The sequence below is a fragment of the Larimichthys crocea genome, chromosome XIII, assembly GCF_000972845.2.
Source record: "Larimichthys crocea isolate SSNF chromosome XIII, L_crocea_2.0, whole genome shotgun sequence".
Taxonomy (NCBI): domain Eukaryota; kingdom Metazoa; phylum Chordata; class Actinopteri; family Sciaenidae; genus Larimichthys; species Larimichthys crocea.
In genome coordinates this window covers 43083855-43099610 of record NC_040023.1, presented here as the reverse complement: position 1 = coordinate 43099610, position 15756 = coordinate 43083855, and the positions used below count along the sequence as shown (strand labels likewise).

The window sequence follows — 15756 nt, the reverse complement described above, 5'->3', positions numbered from 1 at the left end:
TTTTATTTAACATTTTTTTATTCAATACTTTAAAACCACTCCCCTCTTACATAACATTTTATATGATTTCTTCTGTATCAAATATTAATATACAACTGGTGAAGGTAACATACATTGTTTGTGTAACAATTTGACTCGAATAACTGGACACACACACAACCCATTTTCATTGCACCGCACAAAGCAATGTGATATACTGCAGATCTCCCATGAAACAAACATTGTTACAAACAACACATATAAAAAATACCTTTAGAAAAAAGCAGAGCATACATTTCTTGCACGTTGCGCATTCATTTGGCTTCATTCGTCTGCTATCTGTGTAAAACATTGATAGCCACTTGCTATTCACAGGAAAACAATGTCCAGAGGCATCTAAAACTTGGTTTGCTCCATTGTAAACAAAGTTATGAAAGCATCAACAACAGGTGCTTCTACAGGCAGGAAGTTTGCATGAGCCTGATATCATACGAACAGGGATTCTAGTTTGAATACTCAAATGATGAACAGCAGGCTTGAACCACACCACATACAATCCTGTGCTAGATTTCTGTATGGTAGTTCAGTAAATCCTCAAAACTACAGTTATCCAACTCATGTGATGAACCCAGCTGCTGCAGCAAGACAAGGCACTTTTTTCCACAAAATCATGATCTGACTCGGAGAAAGTGTGTACAAACTAACAAATCTCTGCAAAGCACTAAACTGACTGGTGCAGCTCTTCAGGGCTTCTATTGCTTCATTGTATTCTTGCTGTTACAATGTTCATACTAGTTACATGGATCACAGAGTAGGAGGCAGTGAAATAAAAGACATCATAAGGCAGTGGGAGTGTTGTTTCCCAGTATATGTAGAGAGTATTCTGGAGCTGTACAGGCAAGCACTGTGGATGCACTGCTGAGGAAAGCTGAGCGAAGAGAAACCCGAGGCTTTGACAGCGGCAGGTTACAGCAGCTCTATCTCCCACTGCTGGCTCGGCCTCTCGTCATTCTCCGGCAAAATCACCACGTGGTCCTTGTCATAAGTTTTGCCACCTGAAGGAAAGGAAAAGAGGATTGCTGAAAAACTTTCACCAAATACACCTTTTAGCTGCTCCTTGTAGGTGTCTCCACAGCTACATTCCAGGCTGGCCCAACTCGGCATAATCTGACCATCGCCATATTTGATTATAGATGCCTTTTCTGTCACAACACTCGCCTTTTATCTAGGCAGCAATCAGAAATGCAAATCCCTTTAGAGAGCCCTGGAGTCTCATACTTTAACACGTGGACAGGAGGAGGTGGGGATTGAGCCACCGACCCTGTGATCAGTAGATGATCCTCCTCTACCAACTTACACATAAAATATAACAATAATGATAGTACAATAAAATATAGAGTAATATGTAACACTCTGAGTGCATTTAGTTGATACTGTACTTTAACTCAATTTCTTCCACTGACGGGTCTTTTTACTTACTAGCTACGAGGAACATAAGTGAGTTTTTTTTTTTTTTTTGCTGATGCAAATTCCAGCCCTGGAAACTTAAACGACTTTTTCTTTGCATTCATTTTTAGCATATTAAAGGAAGCGTGCAGTCAATTGACATTGACATTGGGCAAGAGGCACAGAACACCCACGGAGAGCTCACCATTTCACCTCAGGGCTCAGTTCAATGTTGAATATGCAAATGCATGCAAATATCATGTTATCAGTGCCCATGTTTTCCTCTCATACCTTTGACATCCAGAACCATGCCAGGGAAAGTAAGGCTGGTAATGAGGCCTCTCATCTTGGCTGTCCACGTCTGGATAGGCTGCCGGTTCTCTGTCCACAAAACCACCTTGGCTGCCGGCTCAATGTTGCCCATCACCTGAAGGCTCATGGTCGGGGACAGCTACAGCACACACATTACAGCAAAATGGTTAAACCAGCTCAGTGTTAGCACGCTCACAAAGATTATGTTCAGGCTTTAATCATGCATTACCTTGTTCTTGATGAGGCCATCCCGATAGAACCAGATGTCGCTCATGTGCTCCACCTCCACCTCTGGGGTCACCACCACCCGTCCCGTTTTCATTTCCTCCACGCCGCCCTGGACAGACATGAAGTGACCTCTCTCTTTGTTCTTGATGCGGAAGAAGCGGCGCTTCTGCAGGAGGTAACAAAGAACAGTCACATGTCAGTGAATCCTTGAAGACCCTGCGCGGCTAAATCATCTTACTGAATATCAAAGGCACAGCACATGTGATCAGTTAAATTATTCATTCAAATCATTTCCACTTCTTTCAAGAGCATTATGCCAAACAAGATTTTTCCAGCTGTGGTGTCAACTTTGCTGTTAGAGATGTTAATTAAGTGCTGGGAAAGCATGAAACTCTGCAGTGTTTCGCTGACACGTTTATGTGGTGAGATAATAACACTGCACACTAGATCTTGGTGTCACACTCTGAGCAAATCATCACATTTAATATTCCATAATTCTTATTCAGGGTATAAACTTTTCTACTGCTAAATATGACCTCTGTGTTCGGGAAAGCAGACGCCAGATATGTCAAGGGAGGATCAGAATCAGTGCCACCAGCTAATCATAGGACTTCCGGATTATGCCCTTTATTTATTGATTCTTTACCCAAAATTAAGACAAATTCAACTTTTTAAATAATAACTTCAGTCAACTAATGCACTACACACCTTATGTTGCATCATGAAACAAAAGGTCACAAGTGACATGTATTTTGCATGTTTTTTTTTGCATTTTAATGTTTATTTTATGGCTCTGTTGTTAAAAAGAGGGTGTAAAAATCATACACCTTAGTGCGAATACATTTAACACACCTGTCTGACTGGGTACATTGAGCCAACAGTCTGCAGTGAGCTATACTTTAACCAGTTGGTGATTTCGATTGGTTCCAGAAGGAATTGGCGCCCCCTGTAGTTGCTGTGTTCACATATCACCCAGCTGCAAAGAAAGAGACAAGGTGATGCCAGGCGAGCATTTCAGCATCATTTCATTTGGTATTCACCAGCTGACTGTCTGACTGACGTGTAAGTCAGACAGTCACATGCAAACATGCAAACTGTGAATGGCCAGACGCTCGCAGACAAACACTTACCAGCCTCTGTTCACTCTGACAGACAGAATGTGGTTGTTCAAGCCCTCTTCAACCATGCTGATGATCTCTGTGTCTGTAGTGAGCTCTCTGCCCTCCAGACACTCGAGACCAAACAGAGAGATGGAAGGAACTGAGAATGTCTAGACAGGGACAGAGGAGAAGGTTCAGAGGTGGACAGAGGAAAGAATACAGACAGTTTTTTCTTTATATTTGAGTGCTTTCTCACCATTGGCACGGTCTTTATCGAGCGGATTTTGAAGTCAGGCTGACATCCCATGCTGGTTAAATTGGGGTAGTCTCCTTCGGATAGAACATACAAGTTCCCAGAGAACCGTTCATCCCCGTAGAGCACCCAGCTGAAACATGGAAGAGATGAACTTTTCAACCCCCAATCTCATAACATCCCTCCACACTTCACCATCATGCTAATTTTTTGTCCATTTTTACACATTATTATTTGCTTTCTTTCTTTTTTGGGGCTCCTCACCTTCCTCCTGACACTCGACAGGACTTGGTCAGTAGTTTTTCTGACACTGCTTCCTGGTTGCGGTCAAAGGCGTGACACTCGCCCTGAAAGTCTGGTTCAGAGTACAATATTACCTGACAGACAGAGACACAGGAACCGAAAGAGAGAGATTAGACTAACACATTAATGACCTGAAGCCTGAAGCCTTTCCATCTGTTATCTGTAACCTCTTCTTCTCATCAGGGTCACGGTGGGGCTGGAGCCTATCCCAGCTGATTTAGGGCAAGAGGTGGGTACTCCCTGGTCAAGTCACCAGCTCATCACAGGGCACATAGAGACAAACAACCATTCACCAATTAACCTGTTAAGTGCATGTCTTTGGACCCGGAGAGAACCCACCCAGAGGGACTGGGAGAACATGCAGACTCCACACAGGAAGGCCCCAGCTGGGGTTCAAACCAGGAACCTTCTTGCTGTGAGGCGACAGTGCTAACCACTGCATGTCCACCCCCCTGTAGCCTTTTATTCTTTTAATTATTTTCATCTTTTTCAAGGTTTCTACCTGTTATAAAAGGAAGTTTTCCTCACCACTGTTAAAAGTGCGTGCTCATGGTGGAAGATAATATTACAAAGAGTACGGTCTAGACCTTCTCTGTAGTGTCATGAGATAACTTTTGTTACGATTTGGTGCTATATAAATAAAACTGAATTGAAAATGATTGCTGTCATAGTTTATGAGTTACAAAACTCTCTGCAGCTGCTTGGGCATTAAAGATGTGTGTGAAATGTATTCTTCCCTCTCCAAAAATCAAATCACAGCAAATATCACATCTAAGTGAGATAAAGCTGCAGATAATGTGCACTATTTATTACTATCAATGACAAAACAACATGAAACAACGACAAACTGAGAATGTCAAGAGAATGTAGTCACCTCATTCCTGATCCTTGACCCGTCACGTGGAGCCTAAAAACAAAACAAAATGTGAGCACAACATCAGCACAGTCACACACATCACATGTTGCTGATAGGTGTGTGTCCTCACCAGCAGGATGGGCTGCACTGAGCAGATACGATTGTCATCAGAACCCCAGTCAGCATAGTTATTGTAGAAGCCCTTCTCTAAGATGTACTGGTTCCCAGAGAAGTCCACATGGGAGTAAGCTATCCACCTGCAATGAAAACAAACAGTTTACTGGATTACTGCAACACAGAACACTCCAATTACTGATGTACCCACATGTGATAGTAGTATTTGTGGACTTACGCCCCGCTGAGTACGTGGACGGAGCGCGTGGAGGTTTTGTACTCAAACAGTTCAACGTCAGGAATGGCCTCCGTCACCTCGAACGTGTTCTCCTCCTGCAAGCCCTCCTGCTCTTCTTCTGGCTGTTCAAACATCACCATCATGGGGTCTGACAGGTCCTGTAGAAGAGGAGAAAAATTGATTCATTTACCTAAAATACACTTCAGGCCTGTGCCAATGAAAAACATCTGGAAGCATCTAGAATTCAAACACATCTGGAAGGAAAAACAAATGTGTGAAATTCTGAACTAGATTCATGGCGGTCCCTTTGCGTGTGAGATCATTTGTGCTGCATGAGTCAGCATTTCTACAAGGAGAAAGTTATTCCTGCTGGGTGCCATTGTCTGTCATTATTATATTGGAAATTCTGAGAATATAAATAAATAAATCTGAATTAAAATTTGAACTCTGATGTTGTGACTTTTTATTTCAATCTAATCTAATCACTTTTTAAATTAGATAAGACTTTAATGATGAAATCAGGTCATTACAGCAACACACACACAGAACAATACAGCATGAAGTGATGTGCCTCTTTCTGCTGTACTGTGGCTGATGTGTGGGTACAAAAACCACCTGTTTAAACTGACAGTTTGGCACCACACCTTCCACTTTGCCTGGATTATCATTACCATTCAAATGAAAACTTATTAAGAGACACTGCAGTGAAATGTCAAGCGACTTACTGCTCGTATCACCCTGACGGAGCGCAGCTCAAAGTTACAGCCTCCCCACACCCTCCAGTCGTGGTACTCGCCCTCCTCCAGCAGGTACTGGTGGCCGCGGTAGCCCTCCTTCTCATAGCCTACCCAGCTGCAGCAACGGAGAGAGGAGCGGGTTTAAAAAGCACCCATGTCTGATCATACAACAATTACTTTGACTTTGTTTGATATTATTATATATTATACTGCAACCAGTCTCATGAATGATCACCATGGTGAATACAAACATTGCAAAGCAGGACTCACATTCCTCCAAGGATTTTAAGGGAGCCCACATTGTACATAAAGACCGTCTGCTGCCTGTCTATCCTGGTCACGAAGTCTTTCATGTCGGTGGTTATGATCCTTGATTTCCCAGTGAAGTACGGCTTGTCATAGATAACCATCTAGAGGCCAAGAGTGACTGATTATCATCAACACTGATAATCAATACTAGCTGTCAATGTAGCATGGCTACACTCTCAATGCCCAGATCTGCAAATTATTAGCAGCAGCAGTGCTTTCTTACCTTTGGCTCAATCATATTTTCCACTCTTGGTTCACCCTGTGATGAAAAAAGAAATAAATTCATGAACTGAAAAAAATCACAGCTTGTGTATGCCTCCAACAATGATACTTACTACTTTGAGTGGATGTAGTGAGGCCACGTAGGGCTGTTCCACTCCCCAGGCTGCAGGGTTGGAGTACCCCCCTACCTCCAAGACTCGCGGTACACCTTGGAAGAAGGGATGTGCGTAGACGAGCCATCTGAGCAGGAGAGAAGTGTGAGTGGAATGTGATGTGAAAATAGTTTTCTAATCAGATTAAATGAAGCGTTAACGACAACTGCCACACATTTGCTCAGAAGTCATGATTCACAACTCACAGCCCAGCGTTAATGATGATGGACGTAGCCTTGATGGGGAAGCCAAAGATCCTGGCATCTTCAGACGTGTCTCTGAAGATAACCTTCTTCCCTTCTGCGTTCTCTTCTGGAAACAGACTGATTTCTGGAACACTGTAGTCCTGAGGGAGAACAGAGAGCATCCATTCATGTGACGTGATGGAGAAAAGAACAGGTTGTAATGCTGCTGCGGAAAAATGTACACCAAACAGTGAGTTTTGTAATCCAAATTGTTATGGAATTTTCTATCCTTATGCTACACATGGTCACACATGGGCCTTGGAGTCATAGACAGTGACAGCACTAAGTCATGTCAGAGAAGACTCTCTCTCTTTGGTATGCGAGGCCGCTGTTTGGATTGCTGGAGGAGTGCAGGTGCCAGCCTATCTCCACACTGTGGTGACCAGGGCCGAAGAAACTGAATGTTGTCTTCAGAGACGTGATAGATATCTAACTGATGGTGTTCCATTAACATGAACAGAGCAGAATGTGCTGACAGTAACACTAACATGGGGAAAACATTCTCTTTGACTGTTTCTGGGCGTACAGTATGTGTGGTGTTATCTGTAGGGTTTAAAGTCTGACCACCAGCATGAGTTGGGCAGAATGTGAGACCGACTCATATGCATACCTGATTGTATGTGAGGATGTCTCTGATTCTCTTTGGCAAAGCTTTAATAAATATTATAGCATAAGACATCAGAGGCTCCTGAATGCTTTCTTCCCTCCTGACCCGGTGCTACTGATTTCAGCTATTTCTCCACAACAAAAATAAAACTTTTTTATGGTGATAATGATTTTTAAGACTGGAAAAAAATCTAATATGGCGTAAGCTCAAAGACAAAATCTCTTTTCACAGAATTGTGAAATTCTGTGCAGGTTATTTTACAAATAAAAAAAATGAATCTGTTAGTTCTCTAATGGACAAATGGTGAACATATGATGTCACCATTTCTAAAATATCAAAATATATATTGCTTTACAGTTTCTCCATTTTCTGAAAACATTAAACACAAAACCTCATCTTCAAACACTATTTACAAAACCTCTGACTCCTCAGTTTTACCTGTGCTCGAAACCAAATCATAAACAAAGCGATCAGAATGATGTACACTATCAAGCAGTCAATAAACAATACACCAAATAATAGAAAACACATTTTCTGTCATTGCCTTTTGATGAACAAAAACAAGTTCCATCATAGTAGCTCAAAATTGATCAGAAATGACTACTCTGCTTTGCTCTTTGCAGTTTGTTTGGTTCTTCCTCCCTTCTTGTGTTTTTACAGTACTGTACCCTGCATCTCACAAACTCATCCTTTGTCTCTGTGATACTGTAATTCTTGTTCTTTGTTGATATGAACCTGCAACCTCAGCCTTTCTCATTCCCACCTTCAACAACCTGTTTGCTCTCTGAACTGGCTTACATTGGTTGTGTCACATCATTTAAAACAAGTGAAATCAGTTTTGAGTGGTTGTGTTTAATCAATGACATGTCTTATTTGTACTTAATTTTTGCCACTTGTTTACCAGTGTGGATGCCATGTACATTAGAGTGCTGAATGTGTTTAGAGTTTTGCTGAAAGTGTAAGTGAGATCTGCACATTGTGTTCTACCATGTGAAATGGTTTAAGGTGACAACAGACTGCACAATTAGCTAAATGAGTTCAGGCAACTGAGAACTTTGTTCAGCCAATGGGTTTCAGTGTTATTTGGGCGAATTAAAAAACAAGTCCATACACCATATAAATACCACATAAGCAAAATACCATACTTAATTACCCAAAACATATTTTCCACCTCAGTCCCACCCAGTCATCATTGATGTGAGTTCACCTGAAATATTTTTGTTTGTGTTCTGATGGATCTGAACACAGTTGAATTATACATGGAATGAATCCATAAAAGCTGTCAAACTGTGTGAACAGCTGTGCTTTTGACGCAGCACTGAAAGGTTTGGGTTGTATAAAAACTCAGAGATGGAAGAGCTGAACAAAGTTCAACTGAAAAATTACATGTTTACTTTAATTTGGGCATTTTGAGTTCACTGATACACTTGTGGGGAGTCAGAGCAACAGGTACTCACTCCTGCTTTTGACACTAGATGGTGCTACTGAGTTAAAGAGCATGTCACTGTCAGCATTCCGATCAGATAGTATGATGTTATGACAGGCCACAATAACATGGATTTCCAGTGTACTCTATCACAGATCATATTTAAACAGAAGGCGTGTGAGTTTGTCTTACCCTCACAGCTCTCCGGACAGATCCAATAATGAACTTCCTGGCCGGCTTGGTCTCCGTCTGCACATCACTTGTTTCTCCGTTCTGCTCTCCTTTCCGCTCTTCACCCTCCTTCTGTCCGTCCTGCAGCTGCTCCTCTGGAGGGTTGAAGGGGTAAGTGAGTTCAATGTCTCCCTCGTCTAGAGCGATCTTCTCCCCTTTGAAGTTGGGCTTCTCATACAGCACCCATCTGATGTGAGGGAAAGAGGCAAAGAAAGGGTGTGAGGTTACAGCCTCCTTCAAATGATCATGTATCTGAATAGAAATCATAGATCTTGTAATGTATTGTAAATGTTTTGTTCTGCATCATTACTCTAACGGGGCTGGGAAGCAAAATAGCTCATTATTCTCATTGTTATGCTACTGTTTGATGTGTTGTTCCACACAGTGGCTGCTGTCCAACTAAATGAAGAGCGATCACATATTTTTCAAAGGCAAAACAACACTTTCTCCCTCTCACAGTTTAATTATTAAACAATAAAAATCAATTAAAACACTCCATGCACGTGCTTCTGCGGCCTCATTCGGTATGACCAGCAGCTCATGTTGGCTAATGCTAGCTACCAAACTTTACATAGATAATGCTGTGAGACTGACAGTTCACTGACTTCGTGACATTTCTGCACCTTGTGCTTCTGTTACAAAAGACTTCAGCATGATCACATAATTGTCACTTGGCAGTGGCCACAGTGTGAGAAAGTAAACTTTATTTAAGCAGAGTTCCAAGGTGCCGTAAAATGCAAGCATTAGAATGTTGGAACAGGAAAATCAAACAATAAAAACAGGAAGAAGAATGACACAGCGAGTAAACAAAAAAATACATCACAGGACAAGTGCTCATAACACAGGTGAACTGACTCGAAGCTATGCGACTGCAAAAGCTCGGTCAGCTTTGGTCTAGATTTCAGGACCACACAAAGGCCTTGGTCAGTTGACCTCAGAGGTCTAACCGAGGTCAAGGGATGCTTTATAGGTTATGAAAATACGTTTTAGATTAATTCAACTGGTAACCAGTGCAGATTATCCAACACTGCTGTAATGTGATGTGTGGCCTATGACGTGTGTTAGTTGGAAGTCTAGCAGTCGCATTTTGGACCAACGGGAGCCAAAACACAGAAGAGTGACTCAGTGAAAAAACATGAATGACTTTATCTTTTTGCAATGTTTCTATGATTGGACCATCTTGTTTCTGTGCTAGGGAACCAGAACACTGCTGTATTCTTTCTGGTCACTGCTCAGCCTTTAGTCTCTAGTAATTTTAATGAAATCTAAGAAGTTAAATGTACTCTTTGGCGCTGACAACTTCTAGACATTTGCAACACGATGCAGAGGTTTAACCATGATGAAGCTGTGAAACAAATGTGGTGCAGTAAAACGTGGAATATTCCACGAGAAAGAAGCCGAGGTAGCTAGCTGCAGGTAAATGTTTTATTAAAGTAAACTTGATGTTAGTCTAGATTTAATGATGCCACAATTAACTGTGGTTTGTGCTGTAATGTGAGAGTTGACAGAATAATTATCTCCCTGTATGAAGGTATTAGCAGCACAGCATCAGTGTTAGTTCACACTGTTGGCTGCGTGTGATAAAACATTCCACATTCTGAGACAAGTGTGTCTTTGAGCTCAAGCATGGGTGTGTTAACGATTGAAGGCATCTGTGACAGCCAGCAGTGTATCAGTGGCTGTTTTGTTTTGATGCAGCATGCAGGGAAAGTTTTTTTTTTTTTTGAAAAACACACCTCACAGATCAAGAAGAACAAGATGCATACATGTAGGTGTCATCCTATCTATCTTAGAGTATCTCGATCTTGGGTTTAACAGGGTGTCAAATATGTGGTGATGGCATGAGGAAGACAGATTTATTCTGTGTGTGTTACTGCTAGAATTTGTGCTAGTGATGGATTCACTCTAGCTGCTTAAAGCTAACACATGCAAATTCTTAGCATGTATTCACACTAGAGAAGTAACTAAAGAAAGTGAAGTCAAAACTACAAAAACAAATAAATCTTTGCAGGTACATGTTGCTGTCTCTTTGACTCAACGCCGCGGCTCTTATGTCAGAGTATTTTTTGGATACTAACTACAAAAACATAGATACTGCAAGGAGTCTGTAGTGTTAAACTAGAACACAGCTAGAGCTGAGACCAGAGACACTCACCCTCCTCTGACAACCCTGATGGAGATGGTCTCCTGCAGTTCCCACGGCGTAGCATCGATGACATCACTGCGCACCTCGATCCTCTGGCCACACATCCCTGGCCGGTCAAAGATGTACATCTAGTAAAAACATTGACAGACGTAAGGATATATAATAATAATGGGGAGTCATATTTTTATCAGCAGGGCAGCTAAGGGTGTAAGGGTGTGAAGTCGGCTCAGCTCTGTGGCTGTAGGGCGTTTCCTGCTCACTATCCAGCCCTGCAACCTCTGTAAGGCATTATTCTCCAAACAGAATGATAAGAGACATTTCTCAAATAAAATATGGTGACTAAAAAGTCAAGTTTAATATCAGATACCAGGCCAGGGAGGATGATACAGCAGCAGACCGGATAAAATTACAGTAATAAAAAAGAATTACAGAACTGCAGGCAAGTTCGACCTGTGCTGCTGGAGAATCCTTCATACAATCATGGGAAATGAAAGAATGAAACAAATATCGTCCTGTAGTATTATCTTCAGTTTCATATCCAATTATGAATCTTCAATTTCATGCTAATCCCTGTAAGACATCTGACACTGTGCACGGTAAGAGTACGGCAACAGAGTTGCACAGTAGGATCATTAGTGTTCATAACCTATAATGCTTATGAAAAGAATAGCTCTCCTTTATTGGGAAGTTTGTGGTTATTAGATGAATGTGAGTACAGCAGCTCCATGTCTACACTGCAGACATGTTTGGTCCAGTCAGGCCCTGCAGCATGGAAGAATACTGAGCTCAGTCTAAATGTCAGCTCCACCTCCATCATTGAAGAACCTTCAACAATCTCAGTGAGAAAACCTACACTCCTCAGCTGCATGCAGGAGCAGGTTTGACATTTAAAAGTGATTAAAGTGCATGGCCTGGGATAGGCAAAAAGTAGCAGGTATGTTGTTTGATGACATCAATCAGAGCCTGAAATTCCACAGAGGTCCTGGTCTATCTGCTGTGGAACAAAAGGTTTAGACAGGCAGTCTGCTGCGTGTGCTGACAAAAGGTTTGAAGTAGCATTCAAGGGAGGACATGTTAACCGAAAGAAGAACAATGTACAGAGAGTCTTGTTGCGATGACTTTCGCCCCTCAAAGGTAAAGCAGCTATACTCTGTGAATGAAGGAGTTATAGCATAATGCCAGATCCAATGAGACCACAATCCACACTGAGAAACAACAAACAGCTGATAGAAAACTACTCTACAATGACATGCATTATCTACTGACAGTTTAAACAGAAGAGACTGAAACTAATATTTTACTGTATACTGCTTTGCATCTTGTGGTATACTTGCTGACTGAAACTTTCCCTGAGGGGGAAAATTTGGAGGCCACGAAAAGCACGAAAGACACCATAGTGTCTCAAGTCGGGGTCTAGTTTGTCTGTTCTGAGCCTCCTAAAATCTGACACACTGGACCTTTAAAATCTATTACCATGTTAATGTGCTACTGCTAATACATGTCTCATTAATGCATGTTACTAACTAAACTTCTTCCCTGGAGTTTCTGTGCTCTGTCGTCCAGCAGGTTCTCATGGATTGTGGCTGCTGCTGTGGTCCTGCACGACGTCCACTACACATATTATTACTGTCATTATTGTTACCATATCTCCATTACAGTTTATAGTTAATGATTTGCTGCTGCTGTGCATCTGTGTCTCTCTATCTCTATCACAGGTTCCACTGCTACTGTAATCATTTTATCATTCATTGTAATTCATTGTCATTTTGTCAGTCATTATAATTCATTGTTATTTTATCAGTCATTGTGATTCATTGTCATTTTATCATTCATTGTAATTCATTGTTATTTTATCAGTCATTGTGATTCATTGTCATTTTATCATTCATTGTAATTCATTGTCATTTTATCATTCATTGTAATTCATTGTCATTTAGTCAGTCATTGTAATTGTACAATATGTTTGTGTTGATTTGTTCTGTACACGTGACATCCATTGCACGTCTGTCCGTCCTGGGAGAGGGATCCCTCCTCTGTGGCTCTTCAGAGCTGTCTGAACTTGGACACATATCTCAGATGCACTGTGGATGAAGTGCACTAAAGAGTGTACTGTAGTCTGTGTGCAGAGACTTACCTTTCCAGGACGAGGATTGAGCTTCCCATGTTCTTTCTCTTTAGTGAGCTATGAACGAAGAAAAAAAAATATTTTAGCAAACTATTTAATATATACACACACACACACACACACACACACACACACACACAATTCCTTCATATGATAAAAGGTCAAAGACAGAGTGCTGAATACAGATTCAACATTGAACTTAGTATACAAGTTAATACTAATCACCAATTTTATGGTTACAGCCCAACACATTACATTTATTTGATCTGACCTCATCTACAGAAAACGTTTTGCCAATATATCATTCCAGATCTAAAATTTAATGATGCAACAACCTCAGATTACACACAGTTTATAGCCTCTTCATTTCAATGTCAAACAATATACACATTGTTGATGTTTATGTTATCTTGTTCAACAGGTTCTGTGGCCGTCAGAGAGGCGAGGCGAGGACAGAGGACATCCATAATGACAAGTACAAGCACCTCTTTGACAGGTAGGAATACCTTCCTCCCCTCGACCTGTTTAACCTGATGTTTTTTTTCTAGTGCTACCCACTGATAACAACAGCTCACCTGAAAACTGGACCGTGCACCCAGGAAGTGATGAAATAACTCACTGTTTCACCTGGGTGTGTGTGTGTGTGTGTGCGTGTGTGTGTGTGTGTGTGTGTGTGTGTGTGTGTTACATTTCTGTGTGGCTGGTATGCTGCTGGAATTTAGGGATGTTTTCTTGTGAAACTTGGAATGTGGTAGCAGGTTAGCACAGTGTCATTTGCATATAGATTTACTCGAGAGGTTTGTGTGTGTGTGTGTGTGTGTGTGTGTGTGTGTGTGTGTGTGTGTGTGTGTGTGTGTGTTTGTGTGTGTGTGTGTGTATGTGTGGTTTCAGGTAGCACTTGGCCTCTCCTCTCTTAAAGCTCTGTAGGAAACAGGTTATCATGGAGCTCATGTTACCAGCCAAAGAGGCCCTGCTCCAGAAGCTTCTATTTCATCTCATTGTCTTTAGTGTCTGTCTCTGGCCTCATTTAACTTAGAAAAGTTTGTCATAAAATACATTTTAATGAAATAAAAAGAAAATAAAAATCAGCCTCAGACAAATGTAACTAACCTTTCAGGACACACTAACATTTGGACTTTCCTAAAGTGCAACAGAAGAGCTTTTTAGTTTCGGTGAAAGCATGCTGAGGTGCTGAATGGCCGTCTGCAGCCTTTTCAGCACTGACCTAGTAAATAACAGTGACGCATTATTGAGATACCGCACAAGAACACACACAAAACCACTATAAAACCACATTCCTTCCTTCATTCCGTCAATTTCTGCTTCTGTGTTTTGAGTCATGAAGTGTTAACATTTTGCTTTTACTCCTGGAAATGAACTGGTCTGCTGCTCTCCATGACAACAGAATCAAGTGTTTTAAAGCAAAGAGCCACATTGTTCATTAGAGACATTTATGCAAACAATACTCGCAAAACACAGCAGGCCTAATGCAACTAATGTCAATACTGCCATGGAACACTATATTATATATATATATATATCACGTCATAATGATATGTACAGTTTAGGAGTGGCATGGCATCTGCTTATTAGAAGGTGTCACACTGGACTGACGTGTCTGCCTCTAAATCATAAAGAGCATAGATTCAAATGTAAACGCCATTCATGTAATGAGGTGATAAGATGTAATGATCACTAAGGGTTTCAATGAGTCCTCCTGAGATGGTCTGAGTGGCTCTGGAAGGCCATCAAAGGCAGCTGAATGATCTAAAGAGAACTCTAACTGAGCTATCTTAGCTTACACAAGTAATGACAATTAGTTGTGCAGCCTCAGCATGATAAACAGCATTTCCCTTAAAAAAACGTATGCAGCTGGTGAAGGTCTGTCTATGTTCTGCATTTATACTTAATTTTTAACTTTTTAACGCTCCTTGTTTTCACGACAGCTCAAAGCGACGTCTGCAATCCGCATGGTTCATGGTGAGAGATGTGTTTACTGCTGCCTTGATGCCCAATTAAAAAACAAACTCATCACACTTTCCTCCCTTTGGTTCCCTTCCCTCCCAGCAGCCTGGGCACAAGATCTGCTCTCCCATAAATTTAGTTATCACAGATGGAATGTGCAGTTTCAGCAAATCACCTTTTCCAAAAAAAAAAAAAAAAAAAGCAGGAACATGTGCCACAGACAGCTGATGGACAAATCAAATGAAACTTCACAGGAGGGAACAGATAATCAGTTTGTCACCTTCTCGCACCCTGGCGCCTTTAAATGTCAACTTCACTTCATCAAATATTAAACAAACAAGTGTAAAGAAGTGTGAGGATGAACACAAAAGGCGAGGTGTGGCCGTGTCTCTGCAGGAACAGACAGAGAGCTGGAATGGGTGCAGAGACAGAAAGAGAAAAAAACAGAGAAGCAGAAAGTTTTCTGCCGGGATTATATGACTGAGAGGACTCACACACACACACACACACACACACACACACACACACACACAGACTAACAAGGTGCCTAAATGCATGAATGAGTTTATAGAATTGAACTCTATTAATGCTCTGACAAACAGAGGCACACATCGTCCATGCAGCGTGCTCCCTCACAGTCATGTATTTCAGTTCCAAATCCACTGACGACTATTTCATTTCTACAAACACATCCCTGCTCACACACACAAGACACTGATGAACTGCTTGCACTGATCAAAGCCAGTCATACATGCACCTTAT

General features: G+C 41.4%; 1 protein-coding gene across 1 annotated transcript in view; it reads right to left on the bottom strand.

The window, feature by feature from the left end:
• Nucleotides 1-15756, bottom strand: part of crybg2 (crystallin beta-gamma domain containing 2) — a 43275-nt gene continuing 27519 nt past the window's right edge. The window contains exons 7-24 of the mRNA XM_027287197.1: nt 13039-13086; nt 10914-11032; nt 8720-8945; nt 6456-6595; nt 6211-6337; nt 6099-6134; nt 5837-5976; nt 5555-5681; nt 4830-4987; nt 4608-4734; nt 4496-4528; nt 3583-3695; nt 3322-3451; nt 3096-3235; nt 2818-2941; nt 1967-2131; nt 1717-1876; nt 1-1034 (exon numbers count right to left, since the gene is read on the bottom strand). Of these exons, the coding sequence (XP_027142998.1) occupies nt 946-1034; nt 1717-1876; nt 1967-2131; nt 2818-2941; nt 3096-3235; nt 3322-3451; nt 3583-3695; nt 4496-4528; nt 4608-4734; nt 4830-4987; nt 5555-5681; nt 5837-5976; nt 6099-6134; nt 6211-6337; nt 6456-6595; nt 8720-8945; nt 10914-11032; nt 13039-13086 (2202 nt within the window). The 3' untranslated portion in view covers nt 1-945. The remainder of the gene's footprint in view (nt 1035-1716; nt 1877-1966; nt 2132-2817; nt 2942-3095; nt 3236-3321; nt 3452-3582; nt 3696-4495; nt 4529-4607; nt 4735-4829; nt 4988-5554; nt 5682-5836; nt 5977-6098; nt 6135-6210; nt 6338-6455; nt 6596-8719; nt 8946-10913; nt 11033-13038; nt 13087-15756) is intronic.